The sequence below is a fragment of the Gymnoscopelus braueri genome (assembly GCF_963280865.1).
Source record: "Gymnoscopelus braueri genome assembly, chromosome: 23".
Taxonomy (NCBI): domain Eukaryota; kingdom Metazoa; phylum Chordata; class Actinopteri; order Myctophiformes; family Myctophidae; genus Gymnoscopelus; species Gymnoscopelus braueri.
In genome coordinates, this window is record NC_137625.1 from 5,822,925 (window position 1) to 5,848,580 (window position 25,656).

The 25,656-nt window shown below is 40.9% G+C and overlaps 1 protein-coding gene across 3 annotated transcripts in view; it reads left to right on the forward strand.

Annotated features, from left to right (window-relative positions):
- Positions 1-24,237, forward strand: part of LOC308079814 (plasma membrane calcium-transporting ATPase 1-like) — a 94,127-nt gene extending 69,890 nt beyond the window's left edge. Inside the window, exons 15-23 of one of the 3 annotated variants that reach the window (XM_080421417.1) lie at positions 282-369; positions 456-562; positions 2,076-2,267; positions 7,968-8,181; positions 10,883-11,094; positions 14,651-14,758; positions 17,146-17,334; positions 18,577-18,666; positions 23,685-24,237. In XM_080421417.1, coding sequence (XP_080277543.1) covers positions 282-369; positions 456-562; positions 2,076-2,267; positions 7,968-8,181; positions 10,883-11,094; positions 14,651-14,758; positions 17,146-17,334; positions 18,577-18,666; positions 23,685-24,197 — 1,713 coding nt within the window. In that variant the 3' untranslated portion in view covers positions 24,198-24,237. Of the gene's footprint in view, positions 1-281; positions 370-455; positions 563-2,075; positions 2,268-7,967; positions 8,182-10,882; positions 11,095-14,650; positions 14,759-17,145; positions 17,335-18,576; positions 18,667-22,181; positions 22,205-23,684 lie in introns of those variants that run through there. The other 2 variants (XM_080421418.1, XM_080421419.1) reach the window with 2 other exon arrangements.
- The last annotated feature ends 1,419 nt before the right edge of the window (positions 24,238-25,656 follow it).

A 25,656-nucleotide genomic window follows, 5' to 3' on the forward strand; every position in this document is an offset into this window, starting at 1 on the left:
AAAAAAGGATGCGTTCCCGGTCTTAATGGGTTAATGTGCAAACTAACTAGTACAATGTTTCAACCAGCGAATGGTCTTCCTCAGGGCCGAGGAAGACCATATATTCTGATAGTAGTCATTGCTCATTGCGTGTTTGTTCAGTAACAGGGCGCTCCTCCATCTCTGCAGATCTTTAGTAAACAGAACATACATTTTCAGGTGAAATTGGAAGTGGTGACAGTAAATTGTACAGTAAATTGATATGGAGTCAGGTCCTAATAACATTTGTCATGTTTTCTCAGATTGAACAGGAGCGCATTGACAAGATCTGGCCCAAGCTACGAGTACTGGCTCGTTCCTCTCCGACAGACAAGCACACTTTAGTCAAAGGTGCATGTTCAATTTCTTCCGTTTACCCGATTTAAAATGTCGTCGGTGTGTGTTTATGGATAATTTGACCCACGACCTTCCTCCAGGTATCATCGACAGCACGGTGTTGGAACAGAGGCAGGTGGTGGCGGTGACGGGCGACGGTACGAACGACGGACCCGCCCTGAAGAAAGCCGACGTGGGCTTCGCCATGGTTGGTTATCTGCTCTCACTGCACGCTCGCCTTTGTGATGAACAGTGTTAATTTTGTCGACAACCTTTTTTCACCGACGAAAACGAAATAAAAACGTAATTTTGACAACAAACAAAAAAATGTATTAAATGTTAACTCTTTACCTGCCTTTGACGAGATTTCTCGTTTTTCTCTGCATGGCTCATCCCGCCATCGACGAGAAAAACGAATTTTTTTTGTCATTTTAATTTTTCGTTTATCACAAAGGAAGCAGGAGATAACGCGCTGCAAAGATTTTCTGCTCCATTCACTTCAATTTTAAAAAATAAACGGAGAAAAAAATCACATTTTACCTATTTTTGCAATGTATTGTCTCTGGCAGGGAAGGGGGTAGATTGTGTATAACTCTGGCAGTTAAAGAGTTAAGGAGGGACTAGTGGAGAAGAGATTCAGTAGAACTAAGACAAGTAATTTATGCTTGTCTGCATGTGGGTGTCACACTCCGAAAATAGCCGATCTAGAATCTCACAAATGACTTTAAAGGGGTATTTCACTTCAAAACACTTCTGGAGTTATTTTAACCTCTACTCTGACTTTTGTGTGCACTGCACCCCAGACCGTTTTTAAGTTGCTTGATTCAGTATTTAGACATTTAATGTCTAATTTTATGAGACACACCCCCTTCCTATATAATCCCATTGTAACTCCAAACTCCATTTTAACCATGTTAGACTCATTGAAAACACTCGTTATTGGTTCTAGTGACTGATATTGTCCTTCTAATGCGTGAGTGGGCCGTATTTTTTCAAATTACTTTTGTATATGGATACCAGTTTTAGCCCTAATATCTAATAATGGATATGTGGGTCGTGTGTACTCCGCAGAGCATCGCTGGCACCGACATGGCCAAAGAGTCATATTTTTATTTCGGTTAACTAAAATGTTTTGTCAATTCGTTATTTCTGTAGTCTTAAGTTAACTGTATAACAGTGGTGGAAAGTAACTAAGTACATTTACTTAAGTACTGTAATTAAGTACAATTTTGAGGTATTTGTACTTTCCTTGAGTATATTCAATTTCCAATACTTTTACTTCTACTCCACTACATCTCAGAGGCAAATATTGTACTTTTACTCCACTACATTTACTTGAAAACTTTAGTTACTAGTTACTTTTCAGATATAAATTATGATATAATGAAACATACATTAACCACTTTAAACCTATTTTAAACCTAGGCTATTTAAAAAATAGCCGATCTACAAGCCGATCTACAAGCTCACAACGCGTCGCGATGCGACGCGTTGTGAGCTTGTAGATCTGCTATTTTCAAATATTTAGTACTTTTTACTTTAAGTACCGTACATTTTGATGCCAATACTTTTGTACTTTTACTCAAGTAAATTTTGAATTCTGGACTTTTACTTGTAACAGAGTATTTTTATATTGCAGTATTGGTACTTTTACTTAAGTAAAGAATTTGAGTAATTTTTCCACCACTGCTGTATAATAATAACCCTGTTTTTCTCCGCAGGGCATCGCCGGCACAGACGTGGCCAAAGAGGCCTCCGACATCATCCTGACCGACGACAACTTCTCCAGCATCGTCAAGGCCGTCATGTGGGGCAGGAACGTTTACGACAGCATCTCCAAGTTCCTCCAGTTTCAGCTCACCGTCAACGTGGTGGCCGTCATCGTAGCCTTCAGTGGAGCCTGCATCACACAGGTTAGACCACTGTTTCTCAGGGGTCGGCACCCATGTCCGGGTCATCGACCAATTCTTATGGGTCACGAGTAAATACCCCCCCCCCCCCTTTTATATCGATTATTTAAAACAAAAGTTTAAACAAAAAAATCACAACTTTTCATAAATTGAAAATAATTCCAACATTTTTCAAAAGTATTAAAAAAAGTTTAAAAGTTTAAGAAGTAGTGAAAATAGCAGCTTTGAGCTTGTAGATCTGCTATTTTCATTAGTTTGGGTCCCGGGCAAACGTCTAATTTCTCTTTTGGCTCATGAGCCAAAGGTTTTGGAACCTCTGGGTTAGATCCTCTTCACTCAAACCTTGTGGCAAAACCATACAGTTTGTTGTGTGGTTTGTCACGACGGCTTCCTCTGGAAATTACCCGGATCCCATTTGAGCCGTTGGTGGTCGTGTTTCATCCCTGCTGACTTGCCAGAGGCTTTGCTTTGAGCCAGTGACGTTCTCCAAACCTTTTCATGTCAAGGACCACCAAATTATGATGTATTTTGTACCAAACCTCTAGTTATTCAAATGTTTTTATTGTTGTTGTTTGTTTGTGAATGTAACAACAATAATACAGACATAACACCACAGGGCTACGTGTAATCACACAGTACATTAAAGGACAGAAATACTGATGTCCGTCTGTCCTATGCCTCAGTGTCCCTAGCCGTAAATCCCAGATTGAAATAGTCTAGAAATGGCTGCCAAACCTTAAAAGATCTCTGGAAAGAGACCCTGGTCCAATATTCAGAGACCACTCCAAAGACTGCAACCAAGGGGCTATGGGCTAATCTCTTTATAGGAGCTTTATTGGCAAGAGAAAACATACGTTGACATTGCCAAAGCAAGTGTCAAAAACATTTGAAAGAAATGGGGAAAGTATGTGCAGCAGTTGGAGAAGGGTACAGTATTGCGTTAGCAATAAAAAAATAAAAAATAATATTAGATCTATTTTTTAAATAGCAGAGCTTGTAGATCTGCTATTTTCAAATGGCCGAAATGTATATAGGGATAAAGTAGTTGATGTATGTTTTGTAATAATAATCTAAATCTACAAAATAACAAGTAACTAAAGTTGTCAAATCATTGTAGTGGAGTAAAAGTACTTAAGGAAATATACTTAGTTACTTTCCACCACTGGCAGCCAGGACTGTTGCTGACCCCTCTGGTCAACCTGACAGTGGATACATTAGTGTTCCTCTGGTCAACCTGACAGTGTCTACATTAGTGTTCCTCTGGTCAACCTGACAGTGTCTACATTAGTGTTCCTCTGGTCAACCTGACAGTGTCTACATTAGTGTTCCTCTGGTCAACCTGACAGTGGCTACATTAGTGTTCCTCTGGTCAACCTGACAGTGGATACATTAGTGTTCCTCTGGTCAACCTGACAGTGTCTACATTAGTGTTCCTCTGGTCAACCTGACAGTGGCTACATTAGTGTTCCTCTGGTCAACCTGACAGTGTCTACATTAGTGTTCCTCTGGTCAACCTGACAGTGTCTACATTAGTGTTCCTCTGGTCAACCTGACAGTGTCTACATTAGTGTTCCTCTGGTCAACCTGACAGTGTCTACATTAGTGTTCCTCTGGTCAACCTGACAGTGGATACATTAGTGTTCCTCTGGTCAACCTGACAGTGTCTACATTAGAGTTCCTCTGGTCAACCTGACAGTGTCTACATTAGAGTTCCTCTGGTCAACCTGACAGTGTCTACATTAGAGTTCCTCTGGTCAACCTGACAGTGTCTACATTAGAGTTCCTCTGGTCAACCTGACAGTGTCTACATTAGAGTTCCTCTGGTCAACCTGACAGTGTCTACATTAGAGTTCCTCTGGTCAACCTGACAGTGTCTACATTAGTGTTCCTCTGGTCAACCTGACAGTGTCTACATTAGTGTTCCTCTGGTCAACCTGACAGTGTCTACATTAGAGTTCCTCTGGTCAACCTGACAGTGGCTACATTAGTGTTCCTCTGGTCAACCTGACAGTGTCTACATTAGAGTTCCTCTGGTCAACCCGACAGTGGCTACATTAGTGTTCCTCTGGTCAACCTGACAGTGGCTACATTAGTGTTCATCCAGCCAAGACATTATTGTAAATTGGGGGTTGTGCAGATGAGCAAAAACGCCTCTTCACAGCGTCACCTCTGCATAACACTGAATGTTACCACCATTCAGTGGTGGAACTTAACCCTTTAAAGGAGGAGGAGTTCACCCAAAAAATGACTTATTTTCTATCAATTACACACCCCATGAAGCCTTGATTTCATGGATTTATTTTAGTTTTTGTGGTATTCCTAAGACAATAATTTGATGACCGTGTGTATTTCCGGTAGGAGACACAAATAATCTACTTTGTGTCTCCTACCGGATACATTAGCCGGTAGGAGATGGGAATCAAATTATTAGCTTAGGAATGCGACAAAAACCAAAAAGAATCCATGGATTCAAGGCTTCATAGGGTGTGCAATTGATAGAAAATAAGTAATTTTTTGGGTGAACTCCTCCTTTAAGACCTGAAGCCGATTCTACATATGTCTTCTAAATCCCAATAGTATTCTGAAAAAAACGTATGTTTCTATATCAGTGGTTCTCAAACTTTTTCATGTCAAGGACCCCCAAAATGATATGTATTTGGCCTGCGGACCCCCATCTCAAAATTTTGTTCCAGGGACCCCCCAGAAGCAAAGATTGGAGTTCAAAATGTTCGCTTCAAAACAATATATATTCAAAGATTTGCACACATTTTCAAGATTTTTCAAAAATAGCAGATCTACAAGCTCATAGCGTGGCACTCGGTGCCGCGCTATGAGCTTGTAGATCTGCTATTTTTGAATAGCCAAATTGTAAAATAATGCTTTTTAGCTCAAATCAAGAAGTGACACAGATGCGTTCCAGGTCTCAATGGGTTAAGTAAACGTAGCAATACCACAAACTAGAAATAAAAGTCCTATTTTGATTGATTGATGACATCTATATATCTTTTTATCGTGGTGTGCTTGTTTATCAATCGGTAAAGCCAATGGAAGAGAGATGTCAAACGAGACACGTTGTTTTTCTGTAAGATCGCTTGTAAATATTGAAGTGTGGTCCCAAATTAATGTATGTATTTGTCCGCAGACCCCCGTCTGAAAATATTTTGTGCCAGAGACCACCACCATACAACATTCATGTTCTGAAAATGTTTTAAAAAAAGTTTACAGTCAAAATTCGTATTTTTTAAATAGCAGAGCTTATAGATCGGCTATTTTACCCCACTTTGAGAACAACTGATGTGAACAACGTTAAAACTGGACGATGATGAGGGTTACGTTCTATTTCCTCTAGGGGTGTGCCGATACACTAATTTCACCAAACGATACGATACGATATTTGGCTCACAACTTCGATACGATTTCGATACGATACGATACGCACTTTTTTATTATGAAAAATATATGGGGGAGAAAAAAAGCAAATGCAAACAAATAATTCTGTTTTTGCATTATTCAGACATGCGAACTTGTAGCTTTTCAGCTACAATAGCCTTTTTGAATCCAAATAGGGCAATAGTGTGACACCTGACCCGGAAAAAAAACATGTTGTCATGCTTTTCACCCCGGGGCTGTTTTTGCATGCCTGATTATTATTATTGTAAAAAAAAAAACGATACATATATTATATATTTTCAAAACGATACATATCGTCACGAAAACGTATCGCGATATATCGCGGGACGATATATCGGCACACCCCTAATTTCCTCTGTCGACCACCTCCTTCACTATCCTTCGCTCCTCATCCTCCTCTGCCCTCCTCATCCTCCTCTGCTCTCTCCGACTGTCATGTAACTTAGTATAAAAGATGCACCAAGGACTCTGACCTCTAATGACACTTTTTAGGCCCCAGGGTATAGTTATTGTACTGATTGCACGGTGGACACTCACTGCCACTTTTCTTTGCATTGCACTGATTGTACTGGTTGCACGGTTTGACACCCGACCCCCTTTAGCAGGGGCGTCACGGCCATTCACTGTGCGTACGACGCGACACCCTCACTCTCACAGATCCGTAATTTCATACCCCCCACTTTTTGAAAAAAAAAAAATATATATATATATTTTTTTTGATAATAAATCGGTAAAATCAGGCAAAAATAAGAATTAAATAACCTAACCCTTCACCCTAAAACCGAAATAAAGTAACCAAAACACAAAAAAAACTAACAAAATCCGCCCAAAAAACGCGACATTTTGAAAATACAGAATTTGTTTACATTTGACAGTTACAAATGTTTTTCACGCTTTTTCAAAAATAGCAGATCTACAAGCTCATAGCGCGGCACTCGGTGCCGCGCTATGAGCTTGTATATCTGCTATTTTTGAATAGCCAAAGTGTAAAATAAGGGGTATAGTCCATCGCCCCCACCTTCTGAGAGCCCGTGACATCCCTGCCCTTTAGTGTGTTTGGACAATGTAACCTGGTGTCGTTTTTCTGCATGATGCACCATAGTTGTATAGGCGCATATTCTTTAGTATACTGTTGCTCTTTAGTGATGGTGCTTCTTATTGTTATTTCTTACATTTGTATCACTGTATCCGACAGTACTTCCCCTTACTTAAAGGGACAGTGCCCTCAATACCCTCATACCTGACTAACTACTCCTCCAAAGTGAGTGACACCCACAGCCACAATAATCACCCAAAATAGAACAAACGTGGGAAAATGCTCATTCTACTGCTCTGCCACCGAAATGTGGAATGCCCTGACAACATCCATTAAAAGATGTGTAATCACTGGTTTCTTTCAAAACTGGCCTGAAAAACCATCTTATCAGGAAACCACAAGGGGAGCTAAATGCATATTCCCATAGAAAGGAGGTGTCATTCACTGCCTTTTTTTCTCCTTTTGTACGTTTAGTGTTTTGTATTTGTTGATGACATGTATTGTGTAAATTTGTCATGCTATGTTGATGAATTGAAAACATAGGACCACAATGGAAACCAGCATTTTTTTCCTATTGATTAGTCACCCCATGGAGACTTGCATTCATGGATATTTTTTTTGTTTTTTGTCGCGTTCCTAAGCCAACATGGCTGATGACCAGTGGACCGGTAGGCAGCGGTTTCCGGTAGGAGACACAAAGGAGACTCTTTGTGTCTCCAACCGGAACCGCTGCCGGTCATCAAATTATTGGCTTAGGAATGAGACAAAAACAAAAAAATGTCCATGAATTGACTAATCGATGGAGAAAAAAGTCATTTTGGGGGTGAACTATCCCTTTAACCCATTGAGACCTGAAGCCGATTCTACATGTCTCCTAAATCCCAACAGTTTTCTGAAAAACCTATGTTTCTATATCAGCGGTGCTCAATCTTTTTCATGTCAAGGACCCCCAAAATTATATGTATTTGGCCGCGGACCCCCATCAAAATATGTTGTTCCAGGGACCCCCCAGAAGCAAAGAATAGAGTAAAAAATGTTCGCTTTAAAAATATTTATATTCAAATATTTTCACGATTTTTCAAAAATAGCAGATCTACAAGTTCATAGCGCGGCACTCGGTGCCGCGCTATGAGCTTGTATATCTGCTATTTTTGAATAGCCCAAAGTGTACAATAATGCTTTTTAGCTCAAATCTAAAAATGACACAGTTCCAGGTCTTAAAGGGTTAATGCCGGACTCTGTAACTCTTTCTCCAGGACTCTCCGCTCAAAGCGGTGCAGATGCTGTGGGTCAACCTGATCATGGACACGTTTGCGTCGCTGGCCCTGGCCACCGAGCCCCCCACGGAGGCCCTGCTGCTCCGCCGGCCGTACGGCCGCAACAAGCCCCTCATCTCCCGCACCATGATGAAGAACATCCTGGGACAGGCCGTCTACCAGCTCATCGTCATCTTCACGCTGCTCTTTGCCGGTAAGAACGTCATGCTAGGGATGGCACGATTATTGACATTTTTGGCTGATATCTGATCCCCGCATGGTTAACCCGTTAAAACCGGGCAGTGGTGGAAAGTAACTAAGTACATTTACTTAAGTACTGTACTTAAGTACAATTTTGAGGTATTTGTACTTTACTTGAGTATTTCCAATTTCCAATACTTTTACTTCTACTCCACTACATCTCAGAGGCAAATATTGTACTTTTACTCCACTACATTTATTTGAAAACTTTAGTTACTAGTTACTTTTCAGATATAAATTATGATATTATGAAACACACATTAACCACTTTAACCCTATTTTATACCGAGGCTATTTGAAAATAGCCGATCTACAAGCTCACAACGCGTCGCAATGCGACGCGTTGTGAGCTTGTAGATCTGCTATTTTCAAATATTTAGTACTTTTACTTTTGGTACTTTAAGTACATTTTGATGCCAATACTTTTGTACTTTTACTCAAGTAAATTTTTAATTCTGGACTTTTACTTGTAACAGAGTATTTTTATATTGCAGTATTGATACTTTTACTTAAGTAAAACATTTGAGTACTTTTTCCACCACTGAAACCGGGGAACGCATCTGTGTAACCACTTAAACCTTTATTTTATACTTTGGCTATTCAAAAATAGCAGATATACAAGCGCACTGTGCCACGCTATGAGCTTGTAGATCCGCCATTTCTTTTTGAGCGGTGTAACCGCTCCTCTAAGAGGGTTTAGGACGCATCCGTGGCGAAAGTTTTTCTTTCCGTCGTGGAAAATGTGTCTTTCGCTGTGACGCCATGCTGTGGAAAACACGCCCATAGGCCAAGCTTTGCAGGATTGGTGCTGTGATTGGCTAGCGAGACACGTGATGAAATTAACTTCAAACTTCGTAGACGTGCTGTGATTGGCTAGCGAGACGCATGATGAAATTAATAATAATGTAAAAAAATGTAAGCACGTCACTTCGCAGGACGTGCTGTGATTGGCTACCGAGATGCATGATGAAATTAATAACTCATAAATAGCACCGCTCACTTCACACTGGGTGTGATTTATTTTTTAAAGTTGTGAAAATGTTTGCAAATCTTTGAATATATCTGAATGGGTTAAATCAAAAGATAACAGTATTGCAACGCTATCCCTGTTATACAGTAAGTGTGATACTGGGTGCATATGCAGCATTCTGATGAACAGTGCATTCTTATTACCTGATGTATTAGGCCTATTGATGCACATATTACGCACAATGTACATGTAGTCATTTAATTTAAAACATTTTCCAACCTCTTGTCCGTAGCCCACCCATTTGACCATTTAACACGCCCATATCTGCCGTGTTATAGATCATGCTTATTTAAATGGTCAATCATTTGATTGTGTTCCAGCTTGGATCAGTGGAACTAACGTAGTATACGTTAAGTTCCTATTTATCTGTGTGAAAAGTAATATTTCAAGGTTTTACAGAAAAAAAAAAGTATTATTAGTTTACATAATAATTTTTATGTTAATGCTATCTTATCAGTAAAACCATAGGTTGGGGATGGCAGAGATAGAAAGTGTGTTGAAACTAAAGGGTCTCACCCTCTCAGTGAGCTAACAATTTATGTGTGGAGTCACATTGCCCTCTACTGGCAACATTGGTGTACTGCTACTGTTGTACATAAACGTTTGTTTTTAGTTTTTCTATTTTTATTGTTTGCCTTTCATTACTATACTAGTGTCAGAGTAAAAAACTCTATTTGGATTGGAACTCGCAATCCCATTGTTAACAAAACAATGTAAACAATGGTTTGGGACCCATTTTGAGTAAATATACTTTTTCACAAAAACATTTAAATAAAATGACCATTTCAATAGATGTAAAAAAAAAAGAAGAACATTTCAATACATGGAAAAATTCAACATTTTCAAAAGGATTTCAGAATTAATATAGTGTAATGTGACTGTGTAGATTGCCTATTTTCACAATTTTAGGACTTAAGCGGTCGGTTACTACTGTATTTTTGTACGTTTTATGTCCTGAGCTGAAAAGTTTGGGAACCCACTGGCTTATTCGATAATAATAACCCATTAAAACCGGGAAAGCATCTGTGTCATTTTAGATTTCTGCGTAGGCTATTCAGAAATGGCATGTATATATACGAGCTTGTACATCTGCTATTTTTGAACATTTTCGAAAAATCTCGAAAGTGTGAGAACTACTACTACTGGTTTAGAAGGCATTTGTAGAACCTGCCTCAGGTCTTAACCCATTGAGACCTGAAGCCGATTCTACATGTCTCCTAAATCTCAACAGTATTCTGAAAAACGTATGTTTCTATATCAGTGGTGCTCAATCTTTTTCATGTCAAGGACCCCCAAAATTATATATATTTGGCCGCAGACCCCAGTCAAAATATGTTGTTCCAGGGACCCCCAGAAGCAAAGATTTGAGTTAAAAATGTTTGCTTTAAAAATATATATATTCAAAGATTTGCACACATTTTCACGATTTTTCAAAAATAGCAGATCTACAAGCTCGTAGCGCGGCACTCGGTGCCGCGCTATGAGCTTGTAGATCTGCTATTTTTGAATAGCCTTAAGTGTAAAATAATGCTTTTTAGCTCAGATCTAAAAATGACACAGTTCCAGGTCTTAATGGGTTAATAATAATCATCTCTGTTTTCTCCCGCCCCCCCCACCCCTGCAGGCGAGAGGATCTTCGACATCGACAGTGGGCGGGACGCGCCGCTCCACGCCCCGCCCTCGGAACACTACACCATCGTCTTCAACACCTTCGTCCTGATGCAGCTCTTCAATGAGATCAACGCCCGCAAGATCCACGGCGAGAGGAACGTCTTCGAGGGCATCTTCAACAACATGATCTTCTGTTCCATCGTGTTCGGCACCTTCATCATCCAGGTACAAAAAACAACTCAAACTCAGCGGGAAAGTAAAGGACAATTTATGCCTGGAGCGATCTTTTTTTTATCATTCATACCAGCGGTTCTCAAACGTTTTCATGTCAAGGACCCCCAAATTGATAGGTATTTGGCCGCGGACCCCCATCTGAAAAGGTTTTGCCAGGGGACCACCATGTTAAAGTTGGAACGTGGACGTCCTCCGCGACACATTTATGGTCATTTTGCGTGCGACGTGTCACTCGACATAAATTGGCCTTAACACATCGACCGCCAGAGGTTAATCTCATAATGTACTCACCAGTGCCAAGGTGTTTTTGTTGTTTTTTAGTTTTTTTCATGTCGCCATAGATCTTGTAAAAATCCTTAAGATTGAGCTGTACACGGTCTGTTTACATCCGCGACATCTCAACGTATCTCCCAGTGAAAATCACGTGTCAAACGGGGCATCCATGTTGTAGTTAGAGCGGATTACGTTAAACAGTGGAATGCGAGGAGAAAAAACTACAGGAAGAGAATTGAGTTTCAGTTTCGTCTGTAGAATGGGAGCGGGCGTGATCGTCAAAACCGGATCCCAAATAATTCCGTTTCCGGTCATCAAACCGGAAACGGAAGTGGATCAAAAAAAATCCGAAAGTGAACCCGGAAATGTTTAGCGCGAAAAGACCGTGGACCGTAGGGCTACGGTCTCGGCGCTTAACAGTTGGATTTAACGGACCGTAGGACTACGTTCTTGGCGGTTAATGTGTTAAGGGAACAACACATAGTAGAACTAATTGATTATATATATTTTATTTTATTTTAAGCTTGTAGATAAACGTTCTGTGTGACACTGGGGTATAAAACAGTGTTTAGTCGATTTAGTCTATTATAAGAAATACATTTAAAACTTTTCTTTTTCTTAAATTTTTATCCCACGATTTTGTAATCCTATTTTTTACACCCAGTGCCAATTGTCTATGTAATCCTGGGCACTACCTTCCCTCTGCCAACCTAGGGAGGCCAGGGCCGAGCTCATGCCTCCTTCAATGCATGAGAGCCAACTGACCTTCTTGTCACCTGACAGGGGAGAGTTTCCCTGGTTGGACGTAGCGCGTGGAAGGAACATGTTATTCCAACCAGTTCCCTTCCCCTCCATCAGGCGCCCCGGCTGACCAGGGGGAGGCAGTATAGCGACCAGGATTACTGCATGTTTTTGTGAGGGTACCTACCCTAGGAGACACGGGGAGAACATGCCAACCCCACCTAGGGTATGGGCACTGATGATGTGGAGGAGAGAACACGCCCACAGCGTCCCCTGCGGGAATCGAACCCAGGACCTTCTAGCTGTGAGGCGACAGCGCTACCGACTGCGCCACCGTGCCCCTAATTTAAAACTTTTCACTTCAATTTGTTGACGGTATAATAAATAAATAAAAATAAACGGATTATTCAATTGATCTGAAAAATTAAGAGAACACTCGATAAAATAGTGAAAACTTCACCTTGGCCCGTAGTACTTGCCGTAGCCTTGACGACCCTGCAGGCTTATGCAAAGGCTAAAATGTCATTTAGATGCATGTTATGTAGACAGAGGCCAGGTTCATTTGTTGACTTGACATCCAGAGTGTATAGTTTAAATGTACAGATTTTTTTATATTATACTGTTCAGACTGATTATAGGTTCTTGGTCTACCTATGATCCTAGATGACTATTTCTATGCATTTGATGTATTACCTCGTGTTTTCCTTGCTTACTTATAAATCGCTCTGGATTAAGAGTGTCTGCTAAATGCCTAAATTGTAAATGATAAAATACCAGGTTTCGTCACTAGTTTTAGTAGTTTCCAAAGAAACAGCCTGTTGGCCGCAGCTGTGTCACCACGCTGCTCTGACCTTTCAAAAGCCAGCCGACACACACAAAGTACTCAAGTAGAGATACTCCTGGTCAAATATTACTAATTCGATTCGATATTACTATTCGAAAGTAGAAATTACATAAAAAAAATTCCCCAAAATTCACAGATTTTCCAGAAATAAATACATTAGCGTGAAAACAGCAGATCTACAAGCTTGTAGATCTGCTATTTTCACGACGAAATATGGCTTCAGTAGTTAATTCATAATCTACTTTTTCTAGTATCCAAAAAAATACAAATACTCAAGTAAATGTACTGTGTTGTAGCGTCCACCACTGGTCACCACCACGCTCTGACCTTTCACAGAGCAGCTTGTAATGTGTCGGTTCAGACCACACAAAGCCCGGGTCGACTCCCTGGTCGCGTCCGCCCCTGCCGCCATAAAAGTGGCGTTTAATGTTTCCTCCGCTGTGTGGTACTTTTAGAACGCTCTGTGTTCCGCCTCTTCATTGCCGTTGAAAAGGGCAACTCGTTTCATTTCAACCGCCCGAAATCATGAGCACTGGGTCCAAAACGCAACCACGTGGGCAATGTGTGGGTTTCTTAACCCATTAAGACCTGAGGCCGATTAAAAAATGTTTTCTAAAGCCTAACAGTTTTTTGAAAAAAATATAAAATATATTTTTTTCACGATTTTTCAAAAATAGCAGATCTACAAGCTCATAGCGCGGCACTCGGTGCCGCGCTATGAGCTTGTATATCTGCTATTTTTGAATAGCCAAAGAAAGCTTAAGTGACACAGATGCGTTCCGGGTCTTAATGGGTTAAAGCAGTGGTTCTCAAAAAATAATGGTTTCAAGGACACCCAAATTGATATGTATTTGGCCGTGGGCCCCCCATCTGAAAATGTTTTGTGCCAGGAACCCCCAAAAGAGAGGATATGTGTTAAATTTTCACTTTCAAGATTTTTTCTAAAATGTTCCAAAATAGCAGATGTACAAGCTCGCAGCACGCTGTTTAACACATTGGGTGCCAAAACCGTATATATACTTCTTTTCAAATACACCTGTTGAGTGCCAAAACCGTATATATACTGTCCTTCACAGCACCAGGAGATATCATTTTTCGAAGATTTAGACTCCAATCCACTTCCTGGTTAACTTATGACTTCAAAAGCCTGTATCTCGGCTCCTGTGTACTTTATTTTTTTACAATGTAATTTTAACTATTTTCAACTGGCTGCAACTATGGAACGGATTACCGAATGTTTTTAATTTTTTCCCCCCGATTGTACGAGACCTCTATGTGTGTAATGAGGGGATCACCGTGAGGACGGTGATCACTGAAAATATTTTGTGACTACTTGAAAATGGTTAAAAATCCTGGCACTCAACGTATAATATTTTAATAAACCTCTGGCACCCAATAGCCAACATATAAAATATGGATAAAGTCGTTAAAATGATTGTGATGCTATATTAACACACTTAGCTGGGGACCCCCTGGAAATATCATCTTCACTATCTTTCAAGCAAAACGGCGTAATTTCCTTGACCACATAAGCCCTAGAGATGCTTAAGACAAAGGGCGAACATAGCCGATCCCACGTACGCGTTTGCCTATAACGACATGCCCACGATAAGAACGGGCATGTTGAAAGTGGTTGACGCTAAATGAGTTGTATTAACTGTTCCACCTTCTGTCTTTCTGCCCCTCCAGTTCGTCATCGTACAGTGGGGAGGGAAACCGTTCAGCTGTGTGGCTCTGCCCGTCGACCAGTGGCTTTGGTGCACGTTCCTTGGGTTCGGCAGTCTACTGTGGGGCCAGGTAAGCGTTTAACCCATTGAGACCCGATTCTACAAATGCCTTCTAAATCCTAACGGTTTTCTGAAAAAAACTTATGTTTCTATATCAGTGGTGCTCAAGCTTTTTCATGTCATGGACCCTCGAAATGATTTTGGCCGCGGAGCCCCGTCTCAAAATATATTGTTCCAGGGACCCCCGGAAGCAAAGATTTGAGTTAGAAATGTTTTTTAAAAAATTACATATTCAATGATTTGCACTGATTTTTAAGATTTTTCAGAAATAGCAGATCTACAGACATAGCGCGGCACGAAGCTATGAGCTTGTATATGCTATTTTTGAATAGCCAAAGAATCGGATGCATTCCCCGGTTTTAATGGGTAAAAATTGTTAAATGTATCTTAAAATAATTTTTCATAAGCCAAATTGAATCAATTTTGAACTTATGTGCTTAGTTATGGGGGAAACGTTTGAAATGACATATTGACTGTTAAGGGCCTCTACAACTTTACGCGTTGTGAGCTTGTAAATCTGCTATGCTCACCGCTCACGACTAAGTATAAATCCGGCTTTAACGTGATCAATGTTAAATGTTTATTTTGATCAAATAAAATAGAAATGACTAATATGCCTCCAAACTAAATTGTTGTGGCAAGGTGGGGTGAGGTTGTCCTTGGAGGATTGTAAGAAATATGCTAATCCAGAACTTTAAAAAATGTCACAACCATTGAGGTAAGAGAGAAACCAGAGACCAGCTTTAGATTAAAGTGGCAACACTGCCCCCGTGTGGAGGGAGTTGGCTTTGTGGAATAGAGTACAGAAGTCCTGACGTCGCTCGTTCATCATCCCCTGGGTCGTGGAAGTCATTTCTATATGGAGAATAACATCGGTTCATCTTAGAATCGTCTCATATAAGAATTGTGGTCCAAAAATAAACAAACTGTCTCGGCGATATTGTCAGGGAGGAGGTTCTGTATCGTTTATGATAGTCAGTCACTCATATTTGATACAGTGTTTCTGGCGAAAATTTAACAAATTCGGCGGAAGTAACATTAGCGCTTTCTAGGCCTGTCCCCGACTAAGGATTTGTTTAGTCGAATCTAATTGGCGACTAATTGCCAATAGTCGACTGACAGTCGACTAATAAAAAATAAAAAAAATGGCCAAAATACATTTTATTTCAAAGGGCCAAGTCTACACAGTTTGTTTTGTGTCTCCAGCAGAGTTTCTAGTGTCTCTATCTCTCTCTGGAAGAGGTTGCACATGAACTCTGCAGCCGCACTGAGGCGCTCCAACACAAACAATACCAATACAAAGACGAGGAATAAGAAGAATAAAGTGGAAGTTACGTGTGGTTGCAGGTGTAGACATGGCCAAAAAACAATTAAAAACATTTTTGGCCATAAAAAATATATATAAAAAAAAAAAAAAAAAAGATTCTTCTTTTTTTTTTGGACTAGAGTCGACTAAGAGACACGCAGTCGACTCGGACCCCCCGCGACTAACCAGTTGACTAGTCGACTTAGTCGAGGTCAGGCCTAGCGCTTTCTCACCGTCAGTTGATGCTTCATACCCATATTAGTCAAACCGCCGGGATCATTTGTTTATTTTTGGTACACAGTTCTTATTTAACACGATATTAAACGCGTCTATGGGAATTCAGACTGGGGAGAAAAAAAACGCGACCCATGTAGGATGCGTAAATTACGTCAGACTTCAGTGCTCTAATAGGCTCTGTGCACAGCAGCCATGTTGGAAAGAAATTGGGCCTCTTCCTTACTTCCTTCACAGGTGTTACCAATTTGACTAATTAAGGCTCTAATCCATTTAGTGTAGCAGAGTGGTTCTCTAACTTAACCCATTAAGACCTGAGGCCGCTTCTAAACATTTTCTAAATCCTAACAGTTTTTCGGAAAAAAATGTAAAAAAATAATTTTCACGATTTAAAAAAAAATAGCAGATCTACAAGCTCGTAGCGCGGCACTCGTGCCGCGCTATGAGCTTGTATATCTGCTATTTTTGAATAGCCTAAAGAAATCTAAAAGTGACACAGATGCGTTCCAGGTATTAATGGGTTAAAGTAGAGTTAGATGTGGGTACCTATAAATGGACCCTGTTACTTGTCAGCGGGGAGTGTCGGGCGGGAGGCGTAGATCGAAGCCTTTACGTCCTCCCGGTTGGGGCTCCTCACTGGATACAACAGCAGTGACAACACACAAAATGTGTGTGGGGAGGAATTAATTGTCATAATGTCTAAATTGGGAGGAAAAGCAAAAAAAAAATAACATAATCTAATTGGAATATTCTACTGCTCTGGTGAAGATGTTATTTGACTATTTCGACCAGGAGTGTCTATACACTATACTTTGACTTTGCCGGGTTTGAGTGCTTTATCCACCTCTGCTCTCCAGGTGATCTCGTCCATCCCCACCAGTCGTCTGAAGTTCCTGAAGACGGCGGGCCACGGCACCCAGAGGGCGGAGATCCCGGACGAGGAGCTGGAAGACATGGAGGAGATGGAGGAGATCGACCACGCCGAGCGAGAGCTTCGCCGTGGGCAGATCCTCTGGTTCCGAGGTCTTAACCGCATCCAGACCCAGGTAATGCTGTCCAGACCGCTCCCCAGCACCGCATCAAACGCAGCAAACACCACCCCAGCACCGCATCAGACACGTCAAACACCACCCCAGAACCACATCAAACACCACACCAGCACTGCGTCAAACACATCAATTAGCACCGCAGAACCGCAACAAACACAAGCCAGGGAATCCAAGCCATAAACTTTAACTTGCTAATGCTCCTCCAGCATAAACATCTATTGTTTGCTCTCTGTCTCTCTCTCTTTCTTTCAGTCTCTTTCAGTCTCTCTCTCTCGGCATGTCCCTTGAGAAAGAACTAAAAACGAAAAAAAATAGCTTTTTTTCTCCAATTTTCTCTGTTGTTTGCTCTCAATCTGAAGCGGGTATCTGTTGCAAACAAGTTTTCTGTCACGTATCTGAATCTGTCTGAGTAAAATAAAATAAAACAAAGTAAAATAAAAGTGAACATTTGGAAAGGTTTTTAACGATGACGAGGTGCCAGCTACTGGGTGTCTTAAGGTTGGTACACGGGTACAATTGGAAGAACACAAGGATTCTGCAGAGGGGAAAAAAAGGTGGAAGTGAGGTCAGAGGTCACAGCACCTCCAATCAGTGCCTTTAAACCCCCCCCCCCCTCTCTCTTTTATCCTGAACCCAATCTCTTAAATTATATATATTTTCCCCCTATGATTATTGTTGCCTTTGCTTTATTTCTCTCTCTCCTCTGGCTGTGTGTGTGTGTGTGTGTGTGTATGTGTATGTTTTGTTGTCTTTTTCTTTTATTTTTTTCTTCTCCTTTCTATTAGGGCTGCAACTATCGTTTATATTCTTAGTGATTATTCTATCGATTACTTTTTTGATTTATTTAATCGAATCAAATATATTTTTTATGTCAACGGATCAATGCGAAAAATGTCTAATTTAACTGTTTTTATAGTCTGATTAACCACTTAAGCCTTGTTTTATGCTTTGCCAGTATGAAAACAGACGATCTACAAGCTGACGACGTGTTTTGAGGCTATTTTCAGAATGTTTGAAAACTTTTGGACATTTTTGAAAAAGGAAAGAAAAGCCATGCCAAACTTTTCCCCCAAAACCTATGATTTTATTGAAATGGATTTTTTTTGTTTTTTTCTTTAATCGGTTAAATGGATCAGATGGATTACCTGTTGCACCCCTACTCTCTTTGGTTGGTCTATTTGTGTGGGCGTTTCCCTCCTTCCTTCCTTCCTTCCTGTCACGCTGTCTGGTTTTTTGCAGATGGATGTTGTGAGTGCGTTCCAGAGTGGAACTTCCTTTCAGGGAGCACTGAGGCGGCAGGCCTCCAACTCCAGCCAACAGCAGCACGATGTAACCAATGTTTCTAGCCCTACACATGTAGCCTTTACTACTACTACTACTACCACTACTACCACTACTACTACTACTCCTACTACCAACACTGCTTCTGCAACTGTGGGGTGTGAGTGTGTGTTCTCCTCTAGTGCACGGTGACGATCAAAGGTCAAGTTATGCTTTGAGCGGTATCGAGCACTGTTTTCTCGCCGCGTTTTGAATGTTCAAGCTTTGTTGTGGCGACTCGCCACAACAAAACATAATACATTTTTAAAAAAAAGGATAAAACACAACAACAACAAAAAGCTCAAGAGCTTATTTCCATTGATTGATTGTCCTTTGATTGTAAATGTGTGTGTAAACCCCACCCCCAGCAGAGAGACGATAAAGAAATAAGAAAGACGGCAACATTCTTACAAATTCCAGCGTATTATAACTCTACGGTTATGCAGGTACCGATAAATGACAATGTACAACTCAATGAATTGATGGTTATAGGTCCAGCTGCTCTTAATGGAGGACTTGAAATAATACGCTCTATGCACAGCTGCCGTGTTGGAAATAAATTCCAATATTCCTCACTTCCTTAGGTGTTACCAATGATACTGATGAAGGCTCTGGTCCATTCTGGTCAAACCGAGTCAGGGTGCTGATGTTGTGCATGTTGGCTCACTGGAAACACTCTGCCACACCAGTGGGTCTCAAAGTGAGGTCCAGGTACCCTCATGGTTCCTTGAGGGGGTTCCAAATGGCCCCTTACGGGTGTGAGTCTGAGAGTGTACAAATGGAACCAAATGAACCTGTGAGGGTCCATTTGTGGGTCCATTTGTACACATTTGTTCTATTTGTGAGTTATGGGGGGTCCTTGAAATTAAAGAAGTTTGAGAACCACTGTGCTACACTAAATGGAACAGAGGCTTAATTAGTTTAATTGGTAAGACTTGTGAAGGAAGTAAGGAAGAGGCCCAATTTCTTTCCAATATGGCTGCTGTTCATAGAGCCTATTGACTTTAGCTTGCAGGTAACCCATTCCACGTAACTGAAATGTTAGTCTCATGCCGTCCACGCGATTTTTGTTTTTACGTCACTTCCGTTGCGCGGCGCTTCATTCGACACTTGTCTCTCAAAGCATAAATTGACCTTTATTTACCTCAGTTCTGTCCCTCCTAACATCTTCCTCTTCCACTCTTCGTCTTCTTCGCGTAACGTTGACACGTTGCTCATACTCCTCCTAATGTCACCATTTTTTTCTTCAACAAAAAAAAACAGCAAAAAATCCCATCTCCCATGTTGCTTGGATAACAGCCGCAGTATTATCAATGTACTTGAACTGTAACCAGGATCTCTATCTGTGTCTCATCATGTTGTTCTGTTCTCTGCTTCTGCTTTGGTCAATAATAGAAAGGTGGTGCAATTAGGGCTGTCACGATTATGACATTTTACGTAACGATTAATTGTCGCACAAATAATTGTGATTTAATTGTGTTTTTGGTGTTGTACACTGAAACATATGAATAAAAATAATAGTTCTGTTTGGCTTTTAGGCTTTGAAGTTGCACACGGCAGATATGACAAATAACCTAAATATGCAAAGAAATTACTTTCCAAAAAATATTAATAGTGGAAATAGACTATCTACAAGCTGCTATTTCCACTATAAAAAAAACCAAATTATATTAATGAAAATGTTTCAACATGGAAACGAGTGCAAAACACTTGCGATGATCTCAAATAATTGCGATTAGGCGATGATGTAATAATTGTGACAGGCCTAGGTACTGGAGGGACTGGTGTGTATTATTATTATTGGGATCATTTTGAATTGACAAGTCACCAGGTTTGTGTGTTGCTGCCTCAGTCTGCGCTCTGCCCCTCTAGTGCCCCCTCGTGGGTCTCATGTGTGTCGCAGCTTTCTAGATCCTACTGTATATAGCCGGGTAAATATTTTGAGTATATGCCCATGGTCACACAAGTACAAAACAAAAAGAAATGTCAACCGCAAAAAAAACACCCGACAAAATGTCAGTGGGTGTCTTGTACTGTCCGCCCACAGCGCTACAATAATAACGACCTTTCCCCTCTCTCGCTTCGCTGTTGCTTGTTTCTGTCTCTCACACACGGGGGGGGCATTACCAAGTGGAACATTCTCCAACTGTTTGTAAGAAGGAGGGCGCTCTGGCTGTGAAGTCCTTAGTCTATTCTAAGGTTGACAACCGTCTGCTTGCGATGGATGTATGTGTGTGTGTGTGTGTGTGTGTGTGTGTGGGCGCGCATGTGTGCATGCGTGAGGGTGCAAATAGGTTTTGGAATGGTCCGCTTGTATTCAGTGCAGAATATTATGGTGATCCCCCTTAGACTAAGAGCTTCCTCTTTACTTTTTCCCTTGCTGGGCTCTCTTTCAGAGCTTCACAGACATGCCATCTGACCGACTGTGTTTTTTTAAATGTGTAATGGATGTCTTACAAACATTTGAAGGAATAAAAAATGACCCTCTGCCTGAATGTGATCATTGTGTAACGTTTGCAGAGCGATCTTGAGTGATGCATTTACAGCAGATTCAAGCTGCTTATCTCTGCAAAATAAAAGTGGCAAATTGTCCAAGAAACAACTTGTGGCAAAAATGCTACATTTTGTTCATGTACCAATCATGCTCTTATACAGTGGTTCTCAAAGTTGGTTCCAGGGACCCGCAGGGGGTCCCCAGCAAAATGTGTTAATATACAGTAGCATCACAATCATTTTAACCACTTTAATTCATTATATGTTGGCTATTCAAAAATAGCAGATATACAATATTCATCTGCAATTGTTTAAAAAATTTTGGAAAACGTTGTGAAGAATGTTACCACAAATCTTCTCTTCTGCGGGTCCCTGGCACAAAACCTTTTCAGAGGGGGGTCCGTGGCCAAATACATACCACTTTGGAGGTCCTTGGCACGAAAAAGTTTGAGAACCACTGCTCTAATAGGCTGTTTTTGCTCCTAAAAGCTGTTGTCTTCTGAGGAAAGGCTGTCTTCACACTAAACCTGAACCATTTCCTTTCAGGTGCTCCGACGGTGAGATGTTTATTATTCAGGAACTGGAAAGGATGATACAATTGTGCTGGAAGTTGGGCTGGGCAGTATATATATCAATAATGTATCGATATCGATGATGATTTGATTCTGGTGATTTTTGATATGTTATGGCATAAGTGCTGTCTTTTCCTGGTTTTAATCACTTAAGCTTTATTTTATACTTTCAAATATTCTTGTCCAAAATTTTAAACATAATGATTGCTATTTTTGTAATTCTTTAAGAAAATGTATTATTAACGTCACTATATCGATATCTATATCAATATCGATTTAGAGGTACTTGGTCAAACATATTGTGATTTTGTCCATATTGCCCAGCCCTGTATTGAAGTACTTTTCTATCGGAATTACTCATTTGTCACCAGAACATGTCCAACAACCCAACTGTTTGCCAAAATGAGCAGAAAATGAGATGAAAAACACCACTGACTTCATACAATATTCCTCCTTTAGATTCTGTGAAATGTGATATGGGCTATACTCAAAGGTTTACTACTGTTGAACACAAGGTAGTTCGGCGCTCTGCATGGGTTCGAGTCTCTAGTCGTTTGTGAGAGGTTTTTCCTCTTTTTGTGCCGTTTCCCCTCCCCCACACACACGTATTCCACAGCTTGTAGAGGTTCTGCTTGGCTGCTGCAGCGTCTTGTTTTTTGATCTCCACAAACATAATCAATAACTGACTACCTCCCTCCCCTGCCCCCATCTATCTGTGTGTCTCTCTGTCTGTCTCTCCCTCCCTCTCTATCTCTCTCTCTCTCTCTGTCTCTCTCTCTCTCTTAGCATGACCAACAACAATAACCTTTGTGTCTAGCCTCTGTCCTCCACTCTTTCGGATCTGTTCTCATCTAAACGAACATCTCACAAGTGTCTCAGTTCCCTCCTTTTGCATTTTGAATAACAGGCCTTTATCAAATCCTTTGATCTATTTATTTATTTCCTTATTTGTTCTGTACTACTACATTACTTCTTCCCCAAAAAAATGTATCTACTGCATTTGGACTTGTCGATGGTTCTCGATGGGGTTTTGCGCCATCGTGCCATTGAGTTTTTTGAGTGTTAAGCCCCACGGTAAGGCCAACGCTGACTCTGTGGAACATTTTAACAGCAACAAGCATCCGGACTGACTGGGAGTTTTACTACTAGACACCACTGCATACTTGCACGTCCTTCTGAGCGGTTTGAACCCCCCTTACAAAAGTGGATTTTTTTTTTTGGGTCCCCCCCCCCCACCCCTGTCCCCACTTAAAACTCACCTACTATCGTCCCTAATAAAACCCTCCAAAGTCTTACATTTTTGTATGTGGTGTTCGCTATTTAAAATGCAAAAAACAATAATAATAATAATATTAAAACCAGTGGTGGAAAGTAACTAAGTACATTTACTCAAGTACTGTACTTAAGTACAATTTTGAGGTATTTTTACTTTACTGGAGTATTTCCAAATTTCAGTACTTTTACTTCTACTCCACTACATCTCAGAGGCAAATATTGTACTTTTACTCCACTACAATTATTTGAAAACTTTAGTTACTAGTTACTTTGCCGATATAAATGATTACATTATAAAACATACATTAACCACTTTAGCCCTATTTTATACTGTACATAGGCTATTTGAAAATAGCCGATCTACAAGCTCACAACGCGTCGCATCGCGACGCGTTGTGAGCTTGTAGATCTGCTATTTTCAAATATTTAGTACTTTTACTTTTGATACTTTAAGTACATTTTGATGCCAATACTTTTGTACTTTTACTCAAGTAAATTTTGAATTCTGGACTTTTACTTGTAACAGAGTATTTTAATATTGCAGTATTGGTACTTTTACTTAAGTAAAGAATTTGAGTACTTTTTCCACCACTGATAATAATATTAAAACGTTGCGTTCTGTTATTAAAACGATGCAAATTTTACTTTTCCCGCTCTTCCTCCTCCCCCCCTCCCCCCCATATGCAGATCCGGGTGGTGAACGCATTCCGTAGCTCCATCTCCCTCTACGAGGGGGGCCTGGAGAAGCCCGAGTCTCGCAGCTCCATCCACAACTTCATGAGCCACCCGGAGTTCCGGATCGAGGACTCCGAGCCCAGCATCCCGCTCATCGACGACACCGACGCCGAGGACGACGCCCCCACCAAGCGCAACTCCTCCTCCACGCCGCGCGACGCCCCCACCACGCCCACCCCGCCCTCCCCCTCCCCCACCACCTCCCCCCCGTCCCCGATCCCCGACGACGACGACGCAGCCCCTCCTCCCCCTCCTCCTCCACCCGCCGCCGCCACCCCCCCTCCTACTCCCGCCCCCGAGGCCGAGTCCGCCGCGTCTCCCTTGCTGAACCCCTCGCCCAATCAGAACAATAACGCCGTGGACGGTGGGAACCACCTCCTCCTGCTCCTCCTCCCGGAGGTCAAGACCCTGACCCCGTCGTCGGCTCCGGAGAGCCCCCTACACAGCCTGGAAACCTCTCTCTGATCCCCCCCCCCCCGCACCCCACCGACCCTGGGGGGCTCAACCTTAACCCTTTAAGACCTGAGAAGATTCTAGAAAGGACTTCTAAATCCAAAAAAAAAATTGAAAGAAAAACCCAATTTTTTTTTCCTCGATTTTTCAAAAATAGCAGATCTACAAGTTCATAGCGCGGCACTCGGTGCCGCGCTATGAGCTTGTATATCTGCTATTTTTGAATAGCCTAAAGAAATCTAAAGTGACACAGATGCGTTCCAGGTATCAATGGGTTAAGACACAACGGCTACAGAGGAGAGGAGAGAGAAAGACAGTGGAGGGGTGGAGAAAGAGAGAGAGAGAGAGAGAGAGAGAGGAGTCTGAACTGGACTAATACAACAGCAGACATTCATAAGAATGTACGGTTTGGTGTGGATGCTTGTTTTTTTTTTCTTCTTCTTCTTAAAACCCCCTCTGCAACAGGAGGACTCACCTCCCCCCACCCCCCAACCCCCCTCCTTGATAACTTTTTCATTTTTCTCGGTCAGCGAGGGGTGATTATAAACTCAGATTGGAAGTGACCTGTTTTTTTTGTTATTATTATATTATTAATATTATTATTATTTTAATAGAGGAGGGGGGAGCCCTTCCTTGTGGCTTGAAGATCGGCTGTAAGAATTTTTTGGAAGAAACTTTTAGCTTCTCTTTATCTGAATGGTGTTGTATATTTATCTCTTTGGCCCTGATGCTCATTCAAAAACTTATTTCTGCTCCATTGGCTGTTAATATTTTGAATTATTTATGTTTTTGGAAAAAAGCAGGTCTGTTTACAAAGTTTGTAGATACTTTTTTTTTCTGTTTGTAGGCAAAAGAGCTTCCTGACGTATGATGCAGAAAACGGAACAGAGTACAAATTGAATGAGAGGATTTATTTCAGATACTGCTGTATTTTCAGGAAAAAAAAGGGGTGTTTCTATTGAAACTTAAACTATTTTTGCCTGCAAGTTTTATTTGTTATATATTTGTAGATAAATAGAACCTTCTAGCCAAACAGATAAACACTAAGGCTTGTGTAGAAGAGAAAAAGACAGGACCTCGGTCCATTCACACTTCATTATTAAATATTCAACATTGTTTTAACAGGGTTCTACGTTCATAAGATGCTCTCAGGAGTTCAGGCTTCTTTTTTTCATCAGTTCATTCATCCATCTGTTCGTTCATTCATTGGGTGACGTTTGAAAGGTTCACTTTGTTAAAGGGAGTTCATTGCATTAAACGTCACTCCTTTTTTTTTCTTTTTACTTCAGTCCCTGCCAATGTACAATATTATTATCATTTGTTTACTCAGGCATAGAAAATTATTTAATTAAAGAAAGGAAATTTATTAATTAAGAGAGAACCTTCTAACTTCAAACTTTTTGTCTTTTAGGTAGTTAAAACTGTCGTCATGGTCAAACAGCAAGTGGATTATTTTCATAGCATTTCATTC